General features: G+C 40.0%; 1 protein-coding gene across 3 annotated transcripts in view; it reads left to right on the plus strand.

Annotated features, from left to right (window-relative positions):
• ZFYVE16 (zinc finger FYVE-type containing 16) overlaps positions 1-23,222 on the plus strand; it is a 41,224-nt gene that overhangs the window by 7,969 nt on the left and 10,033 nt on the right. The window contains exons 2-17 of one of the 3 annotated variants that reach the window (XM_053293363.1): positions 376-457; positions 1,153-1,259; positions 1,550-3,729; positions 5,363-5,459; positions 8,314-8,484; positions 9,169-9,290; positions 10,593-10,944; positions 11,987-12,100; positions 12,827-12,982; positions 14,511-14,735; positions 17,244-17,326; positions 17,722-17,826; positions 19,190-19,340; positions 20,004-20,084; positions 20,614-20,776; positions 22,238-22,343. In XM_053293363.1, the coding sequence (XP_053149338.1) occupies positions 1,190-1,259; positions 1,550-3,729; positions 5,363-5,459; positions 8,314-8,484; positions 9,169-9,290; positions 10,593-10,944; positions 11,987-12,100; positions 12,827-12,982; positions 14,511-14,735; positions 17,244-17,326; positions 17,722-17,826; positions 19,190-19,340; positions 20,004-20,084; positions 20,614-20,776; positions 22,238-22,343 (4,176 nt within the window). In that variant the 5' untranslated portion in view covers positions 376-457; positions 1,153-1,189. The remainder of the gene's footprint in view (positions 1-375; positions 458-1,152; positions 1,260-1,549; positions 3,730-5,362; positions 5,460-8,313; positions 8,485-9,168; positions 9,291-10,592; positions 10,945-11,986; positions 12,101-12,826; positions 12,983-14,510; positions 14,736-17,243; positions 17,327-17,721; positions 17,827-19,189; positions 19,341-20,003; positions 20,085-20,613; positions 20,777-22,237; positions 22,344-23,222) is intronic. The other 2 variants (XM_053293365.1, XM_053293364.1) reach the window with 2 other exon arrangements.

Consider the following 23,222-nt stretch of genomic DNA (forward strand, 5'->3'; position numbering starts at 1 on the left):
TGTTGAACAATTCAGCTTGAGTGTAATATTTTGAATTGCTGTATTGAATAGTAGTCATTCCTAGCTAGTAGGTCTTTCTGCTAAAACTGTACTACATTGGTTTAGCTGTGCCTATTTCTCCTTGCAATGGTTTTACTGACATAGCAGCTCAAGGAGCTGATATGGACTTAAGGAGCCTTTTCTTTGGGAGTGTGACTGAGACGTTGGCTGAACAGTGTTCTGAATAAGTAGTTTTTTGTTTGGCCTTTAGAGAACACTATATTAAAAACACCTGCAAACAGACTAGCTACCTGTGACGGAAATAAAACAATTGATATTAGTGAGTAATGGTATTCTCAACATGAGCTTCTCTATTACTACTCTTTTTTTAAACAGATGTTTTTGTAAAAGATACAAATGAATATGAAAGTAGCCTTGGAAGTGCCTGCTGCTTGAGACTGTGTTACTTAAGAAACAGGTAATGAAATCTTTTGGTGCAACAAATTAATGTCTGGTTTTGGTCACTTAGTGCATGGGGGTTGATTGACATCAGGATTATTTCATTGCCTACTTCATCACTATCCCAGTGCACCCATTCACCACTGTCGGTCATACTGACCCATAAAAACCCTGAACAGGGTAAGCTATGATTTGTTCAACTTTGGTGTGCACCAGTTCCTGTTTGGTATCGCCACATGGTTCCCTAAATGCAGTATTAATGTTTCTAAAACCAGGGCAATTACTTCAGTTTGGAGATTTGAAACAGTGAACAGAGTACTTCTAGTTACTATATCTCAGACTGTTTGGCTTATGAGTCTTGCACTACACATAACTGCAATATGCCTTGGTTGTCAAATGTTCATTACTGGTGTTATTTCACTTATATTGTGATAAAGCAGTGGTTTCAAATTCATCTGGTTTGACAAGGCCTATTCCTGCGTTTGCAAGACATCTATACATATTTTTCTCTAGGCACGATTCCCTTGTGGTATGTGCTGAGTATAAGTAATCTGAAGCCTAGTTTTCTGTGGTGTTCAAAGAAGCAAGCAAACTTTTGCTTAAAAAAAGGAAAGAATATGCAGTGTGACTCTTATTTAATGAAGATAACATTTCTATAATCTGTCCTTAAAAACCCCCTTTGTAGCCCTTTAAATCATTTTACTTCCTTTATAGGCACAAGAGGAGAGAACTTACCAGTTCAAACCTTAAAATGGACAGTTATTTTAAAGCAGCAGTCTCTGACTTGGACAAACTACTTGATGAATTTGAGCAAAATACAGGTTGGTTAGTTTTTTGTGCTTCCATTTTGTGTGTGTGTGCGCACGTGCAGTATCGTTGATTGTAAAATGTATTTATTCATATCACGCCATTGGTGTACATGGAACCTTGCATAGGTCCCTATGCCCAAGAGCTTAAAATGTTAAACAGACCATGGGAAAAAGAACAGAGGGAGGGGGAAAGGTTGGCAGAAACCAGTCCTCTGTTAGTTTGTGTTTTGAGGACTACAGAGAACTCTTTGTGATTTGGCAGTGGTGGAGTGGAGTTCTGATCATTTTGATCTTCTCTTTAGATGAACTTGAAGACAGCAGCATTGTAAACCCACATGATTCTAAGCACCATCTACTTTATTCCGAACTGGATTACCAGCAGCCAAAATTCTTAGAACCAACTGAGCAAGAAAATAGTAGTAGTTGTACTACAACTAGTGTACTTTCATTGTCTACTCGTACTACCAATACGGAGCACTTTGAAAATCTGAACTCAGAACAAAGTGAGAAAAATGTCACTGGGCTAGATCTTCTGTCCATGGTGGATGGTGGTTCTTCAGATGAAAATCAGTCGTCTTGCCTGGGACGATGCAGTATACCTGTCTGTGATCTTATCAGTGACACAGGGAATTTGAGCCATGTAAAAAGCAATTCAGAGTGTGTTCAGAAGTTACAGCCAGGTTACTTCCAGTGCAATATGAGTTCTCTTATTGGCTTTGATTTGGCATTGGTACCAGCTACTGCTTGTAACTTGCCAGTTGATTGTAGTGGTACACAGCAAGAGGCTGATGGAGATGCAGTGCTGCATAATATAGAACATAATAATGCAACAGAAGAACCAAGTCAGCCAGCACTAGGGACAGGCAGTCCTTCTGAAGCAAATGCAGTGGATTCTGGTGGCGATCAAGAAAAGACAGAAACTATAAGTAAAAATGAAGTATTTGATCAGATAGAACAAATTGTAGGCATTGATAAGATATTGGCATTAACACCACAACAACGTTCAAATGTACATAGTTCCAAAAATGACACAATATATGAAAAATTGCCTTGTGAGCCATTAGTGCATGAAAATGCACATTGTGCAAAACAAATTATAGGTAAGGAACGTGACAAGCAAGTCATTTCAAAAGAAGATGAAATTGAATCGGGAACCTCTAACCTGCCAAAGATCTGTGAGACGAATAAAGACAGCTTAAAATTGTCTAAAGAAGATAGCTTATCCAATGATTCACTTCAAACTGAGGACATTCTAGTTTGGGAGGAAACACACAGCACTGAAAAAATACTCTGTAGTCCAGAACAGAATACCAATGAAAATGTAAACATAGTTTCAGCACCAGAGGTCTCTGAAGATGTACAGACTTCATTGTCTTGTCTTCCACTTGCTGTATCTATATGTGGTTCACTTGTTTCAACTGAAGTTGCAAATGAAAAGATTCCTCAAAATGGAGCTGTAGATGACATTGGTGATATAACTGTGCACACAGAAAAACCTAAGGATGGTCTTCTCAAGTGGGAATTGCACGAAAGCATAGAAACAAATGAACAGGTGGAAAATCAAAATAAATTCCATCAGTGTTGTCTGGGAAAACCTTCCTCTGCAGATAGAGAGAAGATGGATTTTGATAACATAACTAGTACACATGAGCTTCTCCAATACCAGGGCCCCACTGCTTGCTTAGAAGCAAATTTTGAAACATACAGCAGTGCTCTGCCCACTGACATTGGCACCAGAGCATTAGTTGATTTAGCTATAGAGGAAGACATTACCAGTAATGATATACTAATTAGTGATGCTGAGCTTGATGCCTTTTTGTCTGAGCATTGTCTTGAGGCAAGTCATTCAAAGCCTGTGAAAGAAGATATTGATGATGGACTGCTGGAATCTGATGTGATTCAAGTCAGAAGAGACAATTCACAAACAGAAGTGGAGTTCAAGAAGATGGAAACTTCTGTTGATAACAGCAACTGTAAAGAATCCGATCCTGAACCTAAATTGGAAATTCTAGTAGAAAATAGGACATTGAAAGTTCACCAAGAGACTTTAGATCAACCTAGTGAAACTCAAAGTGAAGTTTCGGACCTCATAAACAGTCAACACATGCACAGTGGAGGTGCAAGGCCAAAGCAGTTGCCAAACCTTCCTCCAAAAGCCAAAATCTGTTCTGAAGTTAGTAGTCCAAATAAACATGGAAGTGAATCCCAAGTGACTAATTCCATAATCCCAAATACCTCTCACTTGGATGCTAAAATCTGTCCTGATGCAAACTGCAGAAATAATGATGCTGATACTCAAAGCTGCTTGGAAAGCAAAAGTGGCAGTGAACTTGCAGAACCTGCTAAAGTAATGGAAGAAGGTGGTATTTTGGGACAGAAACAGCCATCCTGGGTACCTGATTCAGAAGCACCAAACTGCATGAATTGCCAAGCCAAATTTACATTTACAAAAAGAAGACACCACTGTCGTGCATGTGGGAAGGTAAGTAATAACAAGAACAACAAAGGTTTACCTGTGCTAATCTTTATATTTCTCCAGTGTTGTACTTGGTAAAGAGGGAACTTCTCCGCAACTTCTAAGGTTAAACTTCCTCCTTACTAACTCCTACTTAGCACAAAACAATTTACTTTAGTTAGAGTGTAAATGAGCAATATGAAGTCTTATCAGCATTAACTCTTACTCATTGAAAATGCTACGGAGGGGACAAAATGCTTCCGTTCTATGGACCAAGTCATAACAGTTTTTTGATTCTAGAAGGAAAGGACCTCTGAATTTGTATTCAAGACAATAAAGGTTTGCATGCAGTCTGGAAGCTGCAAGGAAGAGAAGGAAATGATCATCAAAAGCAGGGTGTAAAAAGTCAGGTACCTGTTACCCAGTGGTGTCTTTAAAACTGGGCCTCTAGACCAGACTGTGTGGGAGCCACAGTGTTGGAGCCATCTATCAGCAGCTACTAGTTGGAGGGCCACCTCCAGCCTCAAAGGCAGGATGCCTCTGAGTACCAGTTGCAGGGGAGTAACAGCAGGAGGGAGGGCATCTCAACTCCTGCCTCTAGGCTTCCAGTGGCATTGGTGGGCCACTGTGTGAAACAGGATGCTGGACTAGATGGGCCTTGGGCCCGATCCAGAAGGGCTGTTTTTTATGTTCTTATGGAGAAAGAAGAAAGCTGCCTTCTGTAAGCTGTCTCTTCTCTACCTTTTGTATATGAAAAGCTGGGTGGGAAAGGAGACCACCGGCTTGTGTTTAACTTGCCTTTGGAGAAGCCAGGCAAGAAAAGAGAGATGCTAAAGGGAAGAAGATTCCTTCAAAGGCAAACCAGATGAGAATGTATCTGTGCTTCTTAAAATAAAAAATGTTGAAGCTCATATCTAACTGGCAGTTGCTTCCTTAGATTTGGACATTCTGTCCTCTACCAAGACCACAGGTATATGAAATATGCTGTGTTATTTACTACTGATGGGGCAGTCCACGCATACAAAGCATGCTAGCTATGAGAAGATATGCAGGAACTGAGCCTAGGTGTATCTAGGTGTGAAGTCTGGTTGTCATTTGCCCAGTTTCCAAGGCAGGGAGGGAGATGGATTCTTCTTTTACTCCAAAGGGCTCTTGACATATGTGCAGTTATCTCAGTTAATCCTCCATAACTGCTCTCAGGTTAGGCTGAAAAATAATGGCTGGCTCTAAGTCACCCAGTGAGCTTCATAGCTGAGTAGGGATTCGAGCCCTGGTTAAAATCTAGTGTTTTACCTATTGCACCATAATGGATTATAATGTGGCAGCATGTGCTTGAGTTTTTGATTCTTTTAAGCTTCTCAGACAGTTTTAATCCCGATTAACAGTAATTATGAGCTAAATATAACATGAATGCAAGCATTGCTGATTTATCTATATTATCTGTTTATCCTCCACTAGGTGTCAGTGTTATGCCATGGAATTAACTTTATTATGGGCTGTGTTTTTACAAAACTGTATCAGACTTTGAAAAGTACTAAAATTACAAATTAAGGTTATATGTATGGTTCTAATTCTTTCTCTTGTCTGTGTATTTTCTAATTAGTAAAATTATTTTATCCTGTTGATACATATACAACTTAATTTGGCTGTTCTAATTTAGGTTTTTTGTGGTCCCTGTTGCAATCGTAAATGCAAACTCCAGTATTTGGATAAAGAAGCACGAGTCTGTATAAGTTGCTATGAGACTATTAACAAAGGTAAAAATAATCTTTTTGATCTGTTAGAAATAAGAAACTGAGAAGATAGATGGAATAACATTAAGATGTAGAAATACATCTTTCCAATATGAGCAATATTTCTATTATAAACTATGGTCTGAAAGATCAATATTTGTAGCTAACCTGGGGTGGGGGAGAAAGTAATTTGTACAAAAAATAAATTTGTAATTTATTTAAAATAGCTGACTCTCATCTTTTGAGAGGGGGGTGGGACATAAGAATTCTTATGCTGGATCAGGCATGTATGCATCTAGCCAAGCCAACACCAGATGTTGCAAAGAATTTTCAAAAGAAGGGTCAGATAGTTGTTAAACACGTTAGTCCCCCCCACCCTTGCTTTTGGATGTCAGAGACATTATTGGACTATGCACGTGTTCCTCTTTTCCCCCTCAGACCATGTAGAATAATGATATTCTGCTTTTGAGCAAAAGAATTCTCAAGGTGGCTAACATAGGAAATAAAATGAAAAGATAGTTCCCAACCTTCCTTCTCAATGCCAGAGACACTGTTGGATGATCCCCAGTCTAAAAAGTGACATGGCAGATATCAATAAACAGTCACTGAAGAGATGCTGTACTGGGTCAAGGAGTCACAATTGGGCTTGTACCAGCCTGTCTGTCACTAGTGCCTAGAACTTAGCTTTTTACAGGGGCCCACATGCATAGAGCCTGGTGTACATATCCACATAATCTGGACACCCAAATTAACCCATATAGAGCATGCTGCTGGGCCTAAACACCTTGGACTCTACATGTTGGCCTCTATGCAAGTATGAAGTGCCAGCAGCAGGCAAGGGCAGAGTAGTGATCCTGATCAAATCAAGTGTGCCTCGAGGTCACATCTGCATAGGGCTATTGTCTCTCTGAAAATAGAAGTGTGTCTAGTTAATATGGCTGATAGGTACAACTTCAACTGTTCCTCCATTAACTTATCTATTTCTTTGTAAAGCCATTTATAATAGCCCTTATAACAACTTATGGGGATGAATCCGAGGAAGGGGATGTGAGAGATTTCACTTGCCTCATAGCAGACTACACAAGAGGGAACCTGGGATTTGATCACCCCATTTTATTTATTTATATAGCATCTCTTTGGGATGTGTATGTGTTATGTAAAAATACAATAGAACCACATTTAAAACACTTAAATTTTAAAAAGGAAGTTGTGTAGGGAGCACTAGGCTCCACCATATAGCCAGACCCTAAAATGCCATCTGTGGTAATCTTTGTTCATGGTTCTTTGTCCACTGGTCCCTAGCAATGTCTATCTTGTGCCAACCTGAACTATGTTTAATGAAACAAAACCAAAAGTAGTATCATATAAATGTGTGCGAAATGAAGCATGGTAATTCTAAAGGAGACTAGACCAACTTGGGTACCTGTTGTAGATATAGAACTAAACTAGGGTGTAGAGATCAGGAGCAGGCAACAGGATCTACCAGTCATTCCACTCACTCCTGTGATGTAATGCAGCCTGTCTCCTAGCTCAAGAGTGCCTGGCATTTCCACTGCACTCTGCGAGCTCTGTACTGGAGGACAGTCTTCCCTTTTGTTACTGAATGAGGACAATCCTTGCTTTTGTCACCGAAGGGACAGAGCCATCAAGGTATAGTCTTAAACCCCCTTTTTCACAATAGGTAATGAACTCAAACCAGACCCACCTTTAGAAATGTAAGTTTAGGCCCATTGAGGAAGGAGGGACAGCAAGCTGGAGGGAAAATCTTACATCCAAATTGGCTCCAAACCAGCTTGACATCTGAGATAGACCAGGCTTTTTCATTGGATCCAAGAGCTGTCTATCCCTGAAAAAGTAGGAAAGCCACCCCCCTCTGTAATGGCTATAAAAACAAAGGACAGGGGACTAGCCAGTATTCACCATGTTCCATTGGCTAACTGGTGTCCCAAGGGAGACACTAGAGATTAATGCTCTCTCAGCCAAGGACCCTGCCTACTGCTAGATTAAGCTAAAATTCAGTTGTAGGAAGTTTAATTTTTTTGTATTCTCTTTTGAATTCCTGTGTGCCTGCCTTTACTCTATTTTCTCCCAGTTCCTTATTCTGTATGTAACTCTTATATATATATATATTTTTAATGAATTTTATACACTTTGAAGTGACTTCAGTCTGGTTTTAATAGTTCGAGAACATTACTTGCAAAACTCTTCCCCATGTACTTCATGAAGTCATAGTGCTACTGAATTATTTGTTTCTAGAAATATATATTGCTTGTCCAGAGCTGGATTCTGTGGACTCTGTACAGTGCCAGTAAGTCCCAAACCAGAGTGTTGAAGCCATATCTGGGCCTTGTAAATGGCTTTAAATCAATCTTCAGCTGGTGGCAGCCTACCTCAAAGAAGTAGTGTGCTCCCAAATTGGGTTCATAGAAATCTCTCTACTGATGGTAGGTCCCAAGAAAGCTTAGAGCAGGCCTGCACAACTTTGGCCCTCCAGCTGTTTTTGGACTACAACTCCCATAATCCCCATACACAGTGGCCAATAGTTTCATATGCAATGGCGGTATATGAAATAAATAAATAAATAAATAAATAGCTAGCCAGGGATTATGGGAGTTACAGACCAACACCTGCAGGAGTGCCGAAGTTGAGCAGCCTTGGCCTAGACTAGAGTAACCCACCCACCCCAATCTGTCACACTTGCAAATTTCCCTATATACTTACACCCACATTTGTCATTGCGTAGCTATTGCTAACCTGGGTTAAAGTGATATTGGCGATATGATTACGCACATTGCGAACTGCTGAGAGTATAAATACTCCCCAGCCCCCTCCTTGTAAATAACCCACAGTACCTAAAGTCTTTTGTTTTATTTGTTAGCACAGGCATTTGAAAGGATGATGAGTCCAACTGGTCCTGTCCATAATGCCGATATCTTTGGATATCCTTCAACTGTTCCACCTTTGCAGGAAGCCCAGGCATCTGGTACACCTACTTCTTCTTCTTCTGTTTCATTACCCACTTCTGTATTTAAACAGCCAAATGGTGATGGTAAGCTAAATAATAGGTGAACAGAAGCTTTTTTAAAGTTGCTTTCTTAGGGCCTTGAGTCTTTCCAGATTGCAAGATGATATTGCAACCATCTTGCAGATGTTGTTGATTTGTTATATGGGATGTGGACACTGTCAGTCAAGAAAGTGCCTCGATGTTGGTCAGCTTTTCATTTTGTTAGTATTCAAATTGCAATGTAATGTTGGAGGCAAAATAGGATTTGTTTCTAGCAGGCTTGTAGTGATGTCTAATGTTATGTGTATTATGAATATCTGTGGGGTACATGCCTTGACATCAGTGATGCAACTCCTTCCCCATATCCGCGCTGGGTTGTAACCTGAAGGGCACTCTGCCTATAGTGAGTGAACTTACATAAGACAAATTTTGTCTTAAGGCAAAATCTTGAGAAGCTCCTTCAAAAATTCTTGCACACCCTCAGCAAAATCCAGATTACTGTGATACTTGAGGTGAAAAGGAGGAAAAAGGAGTTTTCCTAGACTTCAGCTCTCATCATCCCCAGTCATGGTGGCCAAAAGTCCATTGTTGCTGACTAGTCCAACATCATCTGGGAACCTCTGCTCTACAGATATCCTTTTATCTGTTCTACAGATATCATTTTACATGATTATGTATGTAAACAATGAAGCAATGTTCTTTTGTTTTGTGTATTAAATCTTGCTTCAGGATTGTGTAATAAAGAACAAAGAAGAGTTTGGTTTGCAGATGGTATTTTGCCCAATGGGGAAGTTGCAGATACAACAAAACTGTCATCTGGAGTCAGGCGATCCCCACAGGAACCACATCTAGTAAGCAGTGACTTATCCAAACCTGTTCTAAGAAGTTTTTGGAAATATAAACTGATCGTTATTTACCATACTACTCTGTCCCTTTTAAATGTATTATTAAGCTTTCATTTACATCCATTACTGCTAGAACCTGTTCTCTGTTTTCCAACTTGCCAGGGCACAGGGGATTAGGGAACTATGCCTGGTTCTTTGGCAGCTATTTAGCTCAAGGTTATTTAGCTCAAGCAGGCAAGCTCCCACTACTTTTCTTGTGGTGAAAAAGGCAATGTCTATTTTAGGGATTACTAGAAAAAGAACTGAAAATCCACTGTTGTGATATCTTTATACAAACATAGGAAGCTGCTATATACTGTCAGACCATAGGTCCATCTAGCTCAGTATTGTCTACACAGACTGGCAGCGGCTTCTCCAAGGTTGCAGGCAGGAATCTCTCTCAGCCCTATCCTGGAGATGCCAGGGAGGGAATTTGGAAGCTTCTGATACTGTTCCCAGAGCTGCTCCATCCCCTGAGGGGAATACCTTACAGTGCTCACACATCAAGTCTCCCATTAATATGCAACCAGGGCAAACCCTTCTTAGCTAAGGGGACAAGTCATGCTTGCTACCACAAGACCAGCTCTCCTCTACCAATCTGTGGGGTGATCATATTTGGAATATTGTATACAATTCTAATTGCCAGAACTGTAAATATATCTCAAAACCTATATTGTAGAGTTGGAAAGGTGCAGAAAAGGCAACAAATTATTAAGGACCTGGAGCACAAGGAAAGGCTAACACATTTGGGACTTTTTCATTTAGAAAACGTAAGATAACACTCTACTAATTTCCCTAGTCTGTTTTGTGTTATCAACGTGGCCCAAAAGTTGAAACCTCATTGTATATATTTATAAACTTGATTTGTATCCTTTTTGCCTCTGAGGAGATCAGGATGCTTTCCTCTTCTTTCTTCCTTGTAGCAACCCTGTGAGATTAGTTAGTGACTACTTGGCAGCTGGTCCATTCAGTGAACTGTATATCGCTCAGCAGAGATTTGAACCTGAGTCTCCATCTGTCTAAGTAGAAAACGATCTACTTCACACATTGGAGAATGAAGAATGGTTTAAAAACAAGGTGAATGGAAGAGCTCTTGACAATCAAGATAGGTGATAGGTTGCCTTTGGAGAAAGAAAGAAAACTCATTAATACCCTTGTGACCATGCTAAAAGCAACTTTTGTTTTGTTTTTGTTGCCAGATTGAAATACTTATATGGCATTCACATGATTAATGAATGTCAGATCTAATAGAACTTTTTTTTGTCATAGGTTGCAAGTCCAACAAAACCAAAGGATGAAATGAATGTTGCTGGACAAACTGAGATCTTGCACTGTTCCGCTTCGGTTCTTCCAGTAGAAGACATACTGCCCACTAAAGCTCAACCTGAGCTGTTGAATAACTTTGATACTGCAATTCCTGCTGCTGATGAACTCCCTGCTATTGTTGAACCCACAAAACCTCCCAATCCCATCACAGCTAATGAAATTAATGATGTACCTATTAGTCCTTTGGATTACAGTATGCTTTGTGGCATTGAAAAGTGTGTTAGCAAGAGGATCAGTCTTATTCCCGAGGATGATGGTTTACCACCTCTTTTTTTACGAGGAGAAAAAGGAGAAGGTAAGTTTCTCTACCAAAGCAGGGCACATTTTTGTTGGTGCAATGTACATGTTTTCTAAAAATAGGAATGTTTATTACGGCTGCAAATGAAGTGTTGAGTTATATTGGGTAGCATCTACTGTAGTGCACTCAAAAGGACTATCTGCAGTAGTAGTTGTCTCTGAAGGTGCTCCCCCACCCGCCAGCTTCCTTAATATCTTGAAGCTTTTGCATGTGTTCTTCTCTGGCCTTTCCCATTTTCATTACTAACGATGTAAGGAGAGAAGCTCTGACTTCAGAGGGAAAAGGCACTTGTAACTAATGATACCAGTGCAGCTAGAAAGGATCCATACCCAAACATGGGCTCATGGTTGAGGAAAACATGTAGAAATGGTTTGAGTAGAGTGTGTGTGTGTGTGTGTGTGTGTGTGTGTAGGTATGCACATTATAAAAACACTGTTGAGAGATGTTATCCTAAGCATGACTTAACCCACTCTTTATGTGGACATGGTCAGAAAAAAAATATATAAATCCTGCACAATATGGATTAAAATTAATGGGTTACACCCTCAGAAACATGAGTAGAAGGAAGCTCAAACAAGCAAATGTTCCTACACCCTCCAAAAATTCACTCCTGAGGATTGGGGGACCCTCTAGAGTAGGACTGTATACGATAGGATGTAGAGTGCTGCAAGCATTAGGGGAAATCAATACACACACCAGGACTCCTGCACTCATAAAAGAAGCACTTTGGATATAACCCACTGTCTTTCCTTCTACCTGCTTATAAAATAGAGGCAAGAAAATGAGTGATACTTTGTGTATATAGTCAGATGTACTACTATCAAGATAACTAGTACTCTTTGGCTATAATCCATGAACCTCTCTGTTCTTGGTGTCATCTGTGACAAGTTGGTGACATGGGACTCATGCCTTTCATGCATCCAACAATAGAAAAGCCTCTGTGCATACATGGATTTAATCAGGTGTCATGCTTATCAGTTTATGTTCTCTGCAACAGAATATTAATATGTTGAATTAATCTTGTTTTAAATTTGTTTAGAATCCTTAGTGGAAGAACATCCTTCTTGTAAACAAGTTAACTTACTACTTGAATCGAATCCTGTGACATTTGTTCTAAATGCAAACCTTCTTGTGAATGCCAGGATACTACATTGTAAGTATAGTAACACAAAAAACATATATTGTACACTTTGTGTTTGCACTCTCTATGGGTGCTAATTTGAATATGAATTAACACTAAGCTGTAGGTCTACGTTTTTTTGTTCTACTTTGAGCCTTTTCTGCTTTTATGTTTGTCATGTATTTTTGAGTGAACTTCGTTCTCTTTTTCCATTAGGGCATGAACTTTGGACATACTTTTAGTGTCCTGAAATGAATAACACTGTTGGGCATTATTGGTAGGGATATAAAAATAGGTAAGGTGATACCTTGAATTAAAGAAATATCTGTTGGTGTAGAATTATGCTGTCATTTAAACTATTCTCTGACAGAATGAGAAAATTAAGATTTTGACTTGTATAGGGAGCAAACTGGCATCAAATGCAAATATTTTTAGTTATGGTAACCTAGTTGCAAAATGTGTTCATCTTTGAGGAAGACATCTGTGTAACTTGAAAACAGGCATATTTCTACATCAATAAAAGAGATCACCTTTCTATTTTGTATATTTGTGACCAGAATAGCAGTAACCTCTATGCTAGGTTTTTATTAGTTTCTAAGTTATGTGAAAGCCAGCTATTGTAATGTGACAGAGTACTATAATACTGATGTAGCACAGCATCTGATGTCTTAGTTACTGCACAGAAGTATATCAATTTGCTTTCTAAACATTCAACAAGAAAGCAAAGACCTACTACTTTATTTTGTTTTTATCATTAAGATTGTTCAGAAAAATGCTGGTACTTCTCAACCAATGGCCTGCATGGCTTGGGGCAGGCAGAAATCATTGTACTATTACTCTGTTTGCCAAATGAAGAAGATGTTCCTAAAGAAATCTTCAAATTATTTATCAGCATATATAAGGATGCCATGAAAGGTATGAAGACGTAGTTTTAAAGCTGTGTATGTCAAGTTTTGCTCCCTTCTAAACACATTTATCTTCTTAACATAAGATCGCATGTGAAGTACTTCGAACACACCAAGGCATTGTATAAATACAGTATTCTGTTTTAACATTATTTGGACAACACACACAGACACATACCCCTGCCTCATTATGCCGCTTCCACTTACCTTGATCAGCATCTTCTCTTCTGTTACAAGTATTTAGTCCACTTCTAATCTACAGAGGCAGGATCTTCCATGCACAAACATGTCTAAGAATCTGACATAATGAACGTTGTAATACAGTATTGGCATAAGAGAAGACAGTAGGAGCTAGAATATTATTTCTCAAACTTTCTAGTTGGAGGGAATCCATTGACTTTTCTACCAAGGCTTGGCAGAGGATTCTGGGGTAATAGAGCACACACTGAGCAGGTGCAGATGTAATATTAAATCTTTATTAGGATAGGGCTCTGATTTGTGTGCTTTCTCCTTGAGAACAGCCCTGCTGGATCTGGCTCAAGGCCCATATAGTCCAGCATCCTGTTTCTCACAGTGGTCCACCAGATGGCTTCAAGAATACAGTTGCTTCCCTGCAACTGGTATTCAGAGGCATCTTACCTCTGAGTCTGGACTCTGGAGGTTGCCTATAGCTACCAGACTAGTAGCCATTGATAGATCTGTTGTCCATGACTTTGTCTAAGCCCCTCTTAAAGCCTTCCCAGCTGCTGGCCATCACCACATCCTGTCAACTTCAGTTGTTCATAGCCAAATATTGGAACAGGAATATTTCTACCCTAGTAGTCAAGTTATCTTTTATTAATGGCAAATAAGTATGTCTGCCATTACAGATCATGAGAAAATACAAAGTTTGCTTAAATGCAGTTTGAAAACCAGTAGGCTAGAGAAGGACAACATTTTAAAAGCTGATTCTAATACACACTATGTATTTCCATATTTCACAGATTTATTTGGGTAACCTGCCACTAATACATACTTTATTTATAGGCAGCAGTGTTAATGGAAAGTATACTTAAGGTTTTCTTGCAGTTAGCACTGAATTGCTTAGGTGCATTGTTGAAAAAAATGGACCTTGTAAAAGCAAACTGAGAACTATTTCTTCTCGGTTGATGCTGTCAAGGCATCTCATGATGGGTTATCATCGTCACGTGCTCCTGGGCAGGACTATGCAAATCAGATTAAAAAGGCAGTCCTATATAGCTCTGACGGGGATAACCCCGCCCCAGTTCTTCTAGTCCTGTTGCTCCTGGCAAGCTGCTCCTTTTTCGCTTTTTTTTCCAGTTCAGGCCTGTATTCCTCTATTTTTCCTTCCTCCTTCCCAGTCCTTTGTCCAGTACTGTCCTTTTCTTGCAGTTAGCACTGAATTGCTTAGGTGCATTATTGAAAAAAATGGACCTTGTAAAAGCAAACTGAGAACTATTTCTTATTTTACTCCAGAAGCTAATTTATCTATTTGAGTGTATGTATGTATAAAGTTTGTGATTACTTTTTTAAACCAGGAAAATTCATAAGAAACTTGGAAAACATAAACTTTACTGAAGGCTTTCTTGGAAGCAAGGACCATGGTGGATTTCTGTTTGTTAGACCAACTTTTCAGAAACTTGATGATCTTGTATTACCACAAAATCCATTTTTATGTGGCATCCTTATTCAGAAACAGGAAGTACCTTGGGCAAAAGTTTTTCCAATTCGCTTGATGTTGAGATTGGGAGCAGAATATGGAGGTGAGTCTTAAGCAGAACAATACTCAATTCTAATAATTTTAAATACTGAAAAATTGTAAAAATTGGATGCAGGAACTTGAGAAGTGATCCATTGTATATTGACATGAGGTTTGTGACCTTTACAACCAGACAAAAGATGGTTTTATTTATTTATTTTTCTATACAAACTGCTTTGAGAACTTCGGTTGAAAAGCAGTTTATAAGTAGTAGTAGTAGATGTCAGTTGATTTGTCTTGCAGTGGAGTCCTTCAGTAGCATATTTCAGAGTTCCAGGAGCAGGCTATTGACACTTTTTGCTGTATTGATAAGAAATTGTTGGGCTTTATCCAAGAGCTAGTGCATACAGAAATACCAGTTTACACATAGTGTGTGACAGATTAATTACAACTAAGCACCACTGAAATTGGTGAGACAAGTTAGTCATTACTAACTTAAGCCCTATTTATTTAAGTGATCATGCCTAACTTAGTCTGGATGTCATGAAGAATTGAACCAAAACAGGATTGACAATATTTGCAGTTGCAGAGTCCTGTAGTTAGCTTGCTTGCTTGGCCCTGACCTGGTCCTCTCTCCATTCCTTCCCAGATGAATGGGATGAAGTTGGTGAGGCAAGATTATATTTAGAGCAAAGTCTTGTTAACCAACCAGCAAGTGCAGGCATACCGCCCTGCACTTCCACTGCCTGTGGGTGTTGCTTTGCTTGATGCTGCTGCTTCCCAGCTCCTGGCTGCCTCCTGTCCTGGCCCAGACAGAAAACCCCAACTTCAAGTATATGCTGATGGGATCTGTGCTATTGGTGACTGACCAGGAGAGGGATATTAGGGGTCGTGGTGGACAGCTGGTTGAAAGTGTCGACTCAATGTGCGGCAGCTGTGAAAAAGGCCAATTCCATGCTAGGGATCATTGGGAAGGGGAGTGAAACTATAACTGCTAATATTATAATGCCCATATACAAAACTATGGTGTGGCCACACTTGGATTACTGTGTACAATTCTGGTCACCACATCTAAAAAAAGGACATTATAGAACAGGAAAAGGTGCAGAAGAGGGCAACCAAGATGTTCAGGCGACTAGAGCACCTTCCTTATGAGGCAAGACTACAACACCTGGGGCTTTTTAGTTTAAAAAAAAGATGACTGCGTGGAGACGTGATAGAGGTCTATAAAATCATGCATGGTGTGGAGAAAGTGGACAGAGAAATTCTTCTCCCTCTCACATAACACTAGAACCAGAGGTCATCCCATGAAATTGATTGCTAGGAAATTTAGGACCAACCAGCGGAGGTACTTTTTCACACAATGCATAGTCAGCTTTTGGAGTTCTCTGCCACAAGATGTGGTGACAGCCGACAACCTGGATGGCTTTAAGAGGGGCTTGGATAACTTCATGGAGGAGAGGTCTATCATCGGCTACTAGTCGGAGGGCTGTAGGCCACCTCCAGCCTCAAAGGCAGGATGCTTCTGAGTACCAGTTGCAGGGGAGTAACAGCAGGAGAAAGGACATGCCCTCAGTTTCTGCCTGTATGCTTCCAGTGGCATCTGGTGGGCCACTGTGTGAAACAGGATGCTGGACTAGATGGGCCTTGAGCCTGATCCAGCAGGGCTGTTTGTATGTTCTTAATCAATTTCAATCTCAATCTCTCTCATATCCAGCGAAAGATAATCGGAGTAGGGTCAGGACAAAATATGTGTAGTAATGATGGCCATTAGCTTTGACTTTAAGAATGATTAGGAAGGATAGCTTTATCAATGGCTATTGGCAAAAATAAGAAAAAATGAAACTTGCATGGCCAGCGGCAGTACAGTATACCTCTCTCAGATGCTGGGGACAAACCAAGAATGGTTGTCTCTTATGGATGTGCATGGAACCGATTCTGTACATTCCCGGGAGGGGTTGCTTTAAGGCACGTGGAGGGTGTCCTTACCTCCCCCGCCATGTTTCCCCTGCCAGTGCTGCTGTCAAAATCGCTGGCACGGGGCAGCTGTATACCCTCTTTCTGCCCTGGTCAGCATAATACCGGAAGTGACTGACGTGTGAGCGCTAGCCACTTCCGGTATTATGCTGATTGGGGCAACAAGAGGGTATACAGCCACTCTGTGCCAGTGATTTTGACAGCAGCTCCAGTGGGGGAAATGTGGCGGGGAAGGTAAGGACACCCTCCACGCGCCTTAAAGCAACCCCTTCTCCACCTCCAAATGGGCTCAAACACTGGTCTTTCAAACCAGTTCGGCTGTCTGTGAATAGGCTGCGAAATCGGTTCATGCACATCCCCTATTGTCTTTGCTTCGAGTTTCCCAGGACAATCTGACTTGCCATTGTTGGAGAAAAGGTTTTAACCAAGATTGATGGATCAGCTCAAAAAAATCAAAGTGGGTTGCTGTATATGGCATTGAGAACTTCTGTTTCAGAAATGCAAGCCCGATGGATATGTGGAATCAGTTTCCTAAAGATAATGTATAAAAACTAGTCCATGCTTCGTTGGTTAATTTTTCCTTTCCTTTTCCTAGTATATCCAACACCTTTAATAAGTATCAGGCACAGAAAAGCTCTGTTTGGAGAGATAGGACACACAGTCATGAACTTGCTTGTTGTGAGTACATTCTTGTGCATGTATTTGTTGTCCAGTTCCTTTATAATGAAGTGGCAAATAAAATATTTTAATGCCTCCTAAAGAAGTATCTGTGGAGGTAATGGTAGGGATACTGTAAATTGAAAGGCAATTATTTGTTATCTACCTTAGTTTTCTCTGGTTTAATTTACTTTTGTGGATGCCAAATGTTTAGTAATATCTGGTCCTAAGAAGGCAACAGCTTGACTTATGGAGTTGAGTGGGCACTTAACTCAAAGCTTGGAGACTGCTTCAGATAACTTCATTCACCTGCAGATTTCTGGTGGTGATGCCTTTTTATACACTGGGCAATAGTAATGATATATCCATGCTGTTTAATTTTTAGACATCTAGAGTAATTGTTTATTGTGTTGCAGGATCTTAGGAATTATCAATATACTTTGCATATGATCGATAACTTGTTCATTCATATGGAAATGGGCAGAAGCCGCATTAAAATACCTCTGAAGAGATATAATGAGGTAAGTGTGATTTGTTAAGGCTCTTGCCAGCATATGTTCTAATCATGGTTAAGAGGGTCAAGAAAAGTAGAGCACTGCATGCTTGTTCCCTTCCTTGTGCACATATTTCTCTGTCATCCCGTGCCCCAAACTTTGACTCCTTGTTTTGCCTACACTGTTAACAGTGGTTTGCACTAACTACAGCTCAGCTCAGACTTGGGATTTATTCAGGCTTCAGCTCTGCTTAGAGTTAAATGTAGTCAAAACGTAGATAGTTATAAGCAAACTTGGACCTGACTGAAATGAAACTTCTAGACCAAACCATGAAAGATGGAAACATGCCATTTTCACAGGTGGGTTACAGACCTTGCCCAGACTAGTGAAAAAATGCCTCGGAAAATGTGGAAAAACTCTCCCATTGGAAAGCAGGGGGGATGAGATCTCATAGACATAGGAGCAGATTAGAGTCAAATAGGGACAGTGGTTCTTGGGTGTGATGGGCAGAATACCTGCAAAGAACCGCTACCACTGCTGGCATCCAGAATCCTGTAGGAAGCGCAAGAGTCGGCCCCACCCCCATCGCTCAGCTGCTCTCCATGGATGTCTGGTGGCCATTTTGAGTATGCAGCATGAAATGGCTGCCGTGCTTGCATGGAGGCCAGCTGAGCGGGAGGAAAAGGGCAGCATCCCTGAGGGATCCTGTTGGCTTCCCGTAGGATGCTGAGTGCCATCAGCAGTGGAGTGGACCGCTTTTTACAAATACTTTCCCCTGTACTTGCCGCCATTCCCTGGAACCGACATCATTTGCAGAAGACTTGCAAAGTGTGTGTGTGTGTGTGTGTGTGTGTGTGTGAGAGAGAGAGAGAGAGAGAGAGAGAGAGAGAGACTGTGAACATACAATTCAGCACCCCATTCCTTTTCAACATGGGTTAAGGGTTAGGTTTGCAGACGTGCTTGAAGTCTTGCTTGCTTTTTACTTTTTCCTAGCTCTGTCTACTTGTATGGAGTATACTGAATTTTCTTTTGATAAGCAGACATGTGCTTCTGTAGCCACTGTTATACCCTGTTGTGCCAAACCCACTGTAGTTATAAGAATTTGTAGTGAATAGTGACCTACATTGTGTAAAGTAGAAGTGGCAGCATGGATCTTCTAATGGGGTTGTGCTCCTAAAAAGGATCAGAGGTTGAATATGAGAGATTAGAGAGTGCAGGTAGATAAAATGTCATCAGAATAGTATCACGACCTGATCCTGTGCATGCTTTCTCAGAGGTACTTCCCTATGGAAGGGGCTTACTTCCAGGTAAGTGTACATAGGATAGCTTTAAACAGAGTTAATAAATAAAGCAAATGTTATACCTTCTATACAATATTCTGTAATTGCAGGTGATGAAAGTGGTTAACTCATCTAATGAACATGTGATTAGCATTGGAGCGAATTTTAGTTCCGAGGCAGATTCTCACTTAGTGTGTGTGCAGAATGATGATGGAGTCTATCAGACACAAGCTAACAGTGCTACAGGACACCCTAGGAAAAGTAAGCATCTTATATGGTACTGTGTGGAGTAGAACATGTGCTCATAACTTTGAGTCTGGGATATGGAAACCATTCTTTTTTGGTTGTAGATAAGAGAAATTTCTTCAGTTACCTTAAGAAATGCTCTTGTATTCAGCACTAGAAAATTAGAAAGAAGTTGCCAATAAGCAGCAACTTCCTATTTAGTGTGTTGCATATATATCCCTTGCTGTCCTCAAGATTCAGCATACAAATATAAACATGTAAAACTCTGTTAATTCTCTACTTAATGGTAACCATATGAAGCTGCCATACACCCAGTTGTGGACCACTGGCTTATTTAGGACACTATGGTCTACTGACTGCAGCAGGCCTCAGCTTTCCCAGCCCTGCTTGCTCTGATTCTTTTAAATATGATGAGAGGGATTAAACCTTGACTTTATGCATGTAAAGTATGTGCTGTGACCACTTTCAGTAATGTTAGGCTTGGTATTGCTTGTTAATTACTGCAAATTGAACAGCTATTGCATGCTTTTCTTATGAGGAATCATTGAAGCCCAGTATGTTTTTCTTGAACAGCAGCAGTTCTAAACATAAGCGCTTACAGTATAGCACACAATATACATACTAGCTTTAAATACTTTAAATTAGTGTGGGTAATTGAAGTACATTGTGTCGGTTCAGTTACAGGTGCAAGCTTTGTTGTGTTCAATGGAGCCCTGAAACCATCTTCTGGATTCCTTGCTAAATCCAGTATTGTTGAAGGTATGGATCATGATGCTTTCTAGAAGCAAACGTATTCAAACACTGATTGCATTGGTATGAACAAGAGCCTGCTTACCTGGGTGGTGGTAGAATGAACTCTCCATAAAGTAAACAATGCTGAGCATTTCCCCTTCTGTATTTACCCCCTTATATCACCTGTTCTGTCAGATTTATGCAACATTTAAAAAAACATCTGATTCAGCTCATAATGGTAGCTTTTCATATTTGTGTGGCATTTTATGTGTTCTTTGTCTATTAAACTTTAGTTGTTATAGTTACAAGGGAAATATTTAATCCTTTTTCTTCACTTTGTTTCTGAAATGGATTTTAATAGATGTGAATTTTACTTTATGATATTGTCTATTAAGCTTTACTCCTGCCTGGGTGCCACTGAAAGAAATGGGAATTTATACATGAGCTCTGCTTGGTGAGCCCATATGCTACATAGATTATGATCCTGAATTGCTTAGCTAACTATTGTAATATCTATAATTTTGTGGTGTTTAGTAAAATAACTTTTTCTTTAAAGATGGAATAATGGTACAAATCACTCCAGAGACTATGGATGGCTTACGTCAAGCTTTAAGGGGGAAAATGGACTTTAGAATTACATGTGGCAAAGTAGACTCGGGAGATCTGAGAGAATATGTAGACATTTGTTGGGAAGAAAATGAGGAAAAACAAAATGCAAGGTATGATTGTTACTAAAGCATGTTTGTTAAGATTTTTCTGGAAAATTTCATAAAAGATCATTGACATACGTTGTATGCCTTTTACAGAATTGTAGTTTTGTATCTTGTATTTGAGGGTGTGTAGATGAGTCCACTACTTAGACGACTGTGCCGTGGACATTTTAAAGCTCTCTCTTAGATTATTAAGTCCACCTTCTTCAAGATTATTTTTTGCTGTTTTTACTCTGGTCCTCATTCATATAAAATGCACAGGTAGAGGAAAAATCCTGCAGAATGACTTCAAACTACATAGACTGAAAATTTAGCAAAATCATTGCATGGGAATAATCTGTGCTACTCTGACAGTTCTAGATTATTCAGGGCACTCGTTGATTATGGAGAAGAGCTGGCCATGAGCTCAGGGTGACTAACTGAGGGTTCAGGATCAGTAGAAGAGTGGCATATTCCACGCAGAAGTGTAATTTGGCTCATACAGTGAGCTTTCCTACACCTTCCTCACCACTCTAACCCCTTGGAAGGGGAAGTTTCACAATGGTTAGGGATGTGACATGGTGACTGCAACGAGATGACAACTGGCAGAATTAAGGGAGGATCTTTGTGCAAGTGGAATTGCCTTTCCTTCATGCAAGTGCACCTTTGGATCTAAGCTAGCTTTTTAGAAAGAAGTAGGTAGAGAACAAAATTCTGTTCAGATATGAGCTAAAGCTACCTCATGCCTGGGAAAGGTGTTTGCTGTACTGTTCAAAAAAGAGCAGCAGATTGGTGCAGGAAAATGTGTAATATACATGTATTGTGCTGTTCTGTTCAGGCTGACTTTGTCCTAATCTGTATATTTATAGTTTTATTGTAAGGTGCTTTTATTTTGTGATCTATTTTGGAAGCCTTTTTGGTGGAAAAGCAGCCTAAAAATATTGGGGTGGGGGTGGGGGAGATGAGCTTGAGTCAAAAACTGTATGACAAGAGCTCCCTTAGGGGCTTTGGCCAGGATTCAAAGAATCATAGAAGGAGTTACACTTTTCCCAAAAGTGCTCCTCACTGCTCCGTTTTGCACAGCATACTATATTTAAAACTGGAGGTTCAAAAGCAGCTTAATATGGCATTGAGATGTTCAAAGAAAAAAGTGCAAAATTTCTCTGTTAGTGGGAGACCTTTGTGGGAGCCTATAAACACTATGGATCCTAGATTTTCAGATTTTATTTTAGCTACAATCTTGAAAAGTTCAGGGTAGGTAGTGAAATGCCATATAATCCAGCATTTGTTGCAAAAAGCTATCCCAAATAAACATTTTTGATGCTATATAGGAGGGGACCATCTTCTTGATGTATTATTTATTTTTCTGTGTATTCCACTTTGAGAACTTCGATTGACAAGTGGCATATAAATATTGGAGGAGGAGGAGGAGCCCAACTGAGTATTTAGTAAGCAATTTACAATATAATTTATACTAGCCTTGCTTCATAGAGTTACAAGCCCAATAGATGGAAAATCTATGGAAGGAGTTGAGCATGAAAAAATGATTCAGGAACAAGACTTTGAAATGGATGAAAAACTCATAAGGTGTACTGAAGTAAGTAAATATTACTTAGAAATGACAGATTCCCAAGATTAAATTATGCTCTTTAGAACATTGAAAATATGTCTGCATGTGTGTATCAGAGACATGGTTGCTGAATGCTTCATATAGCTTGCTGACATCCCCACCCTTGGCTCTCATCAGTGTCAAAACTAGTGATGTTTCTTTACCTTTTAAAAGTTGTAAATGTGCTTATGAAACTTTTTTCTTTAGTCCAACTGCATTACAGTTCACTTTTTAATACCAATGTTTATAGTGGTGACCCATAAATTAGCGTACTAATATGTGAACTATATATTCTCTGTAGTTGTCAGAAAAGCACAATATAGTTTGAGATCTAAGTAGTAGAAACATACTTCAGAAGTAGTTTAATTTTGAAAGGATTCCCATTGATCTGGATCATGATCCGTTGCACTCATAAGAGTGGGTTCTGCGACTGCACAGGACAGTTCGGGCAGAATTGACTGGCTCCTCTAAGTGCTTAGCCCTGCCCCTTGCACGTGGTGCATTTTCTCAGTTTGGGAGGGCTAGCGTTTTCTCCTCTGTTCCTTTCTGACCACCATTGTGTTGGCACCTCGGACTGTGAGCTCCTTGGACTGGAACAGTTTTCTGTTTTAAAAGTACAAAATTAGTTTAGTTTTTCACGTGTTGAGACTCAGACTGGACCCAGTCGGTGCCTGTGATGCCTTGGTCATGCCCTGTGACCCAAGAGGTCATGGCCCTGGATCGTCCATCGCCTTCAACTCAACATCAAGCCTTGGCATTCACCTCGACATTGAGAATGGTACCGACTACGACTTTGTCTGCTCGGCATCGAGAGCGTTCTCTCTCATCTGCTACGACACCGCAACAATCACCGCAGGCTTTGCATCC

The sequence above is a fragment of the Hemicordylus capensis genome, chromosome 2 (genome assembly GCF_027244095.1).
Source record: "Hemicordylus capensis ecotype Gifberg chromosome 2, rHemCap1.1.pri, whole genome shotgun sequence".
NCBI lineage: Eukaryota > Metazoa > Chordata > Lepidosauria > Squamata > Cordylidae > Hemicordylus > Hemicordylus capensis.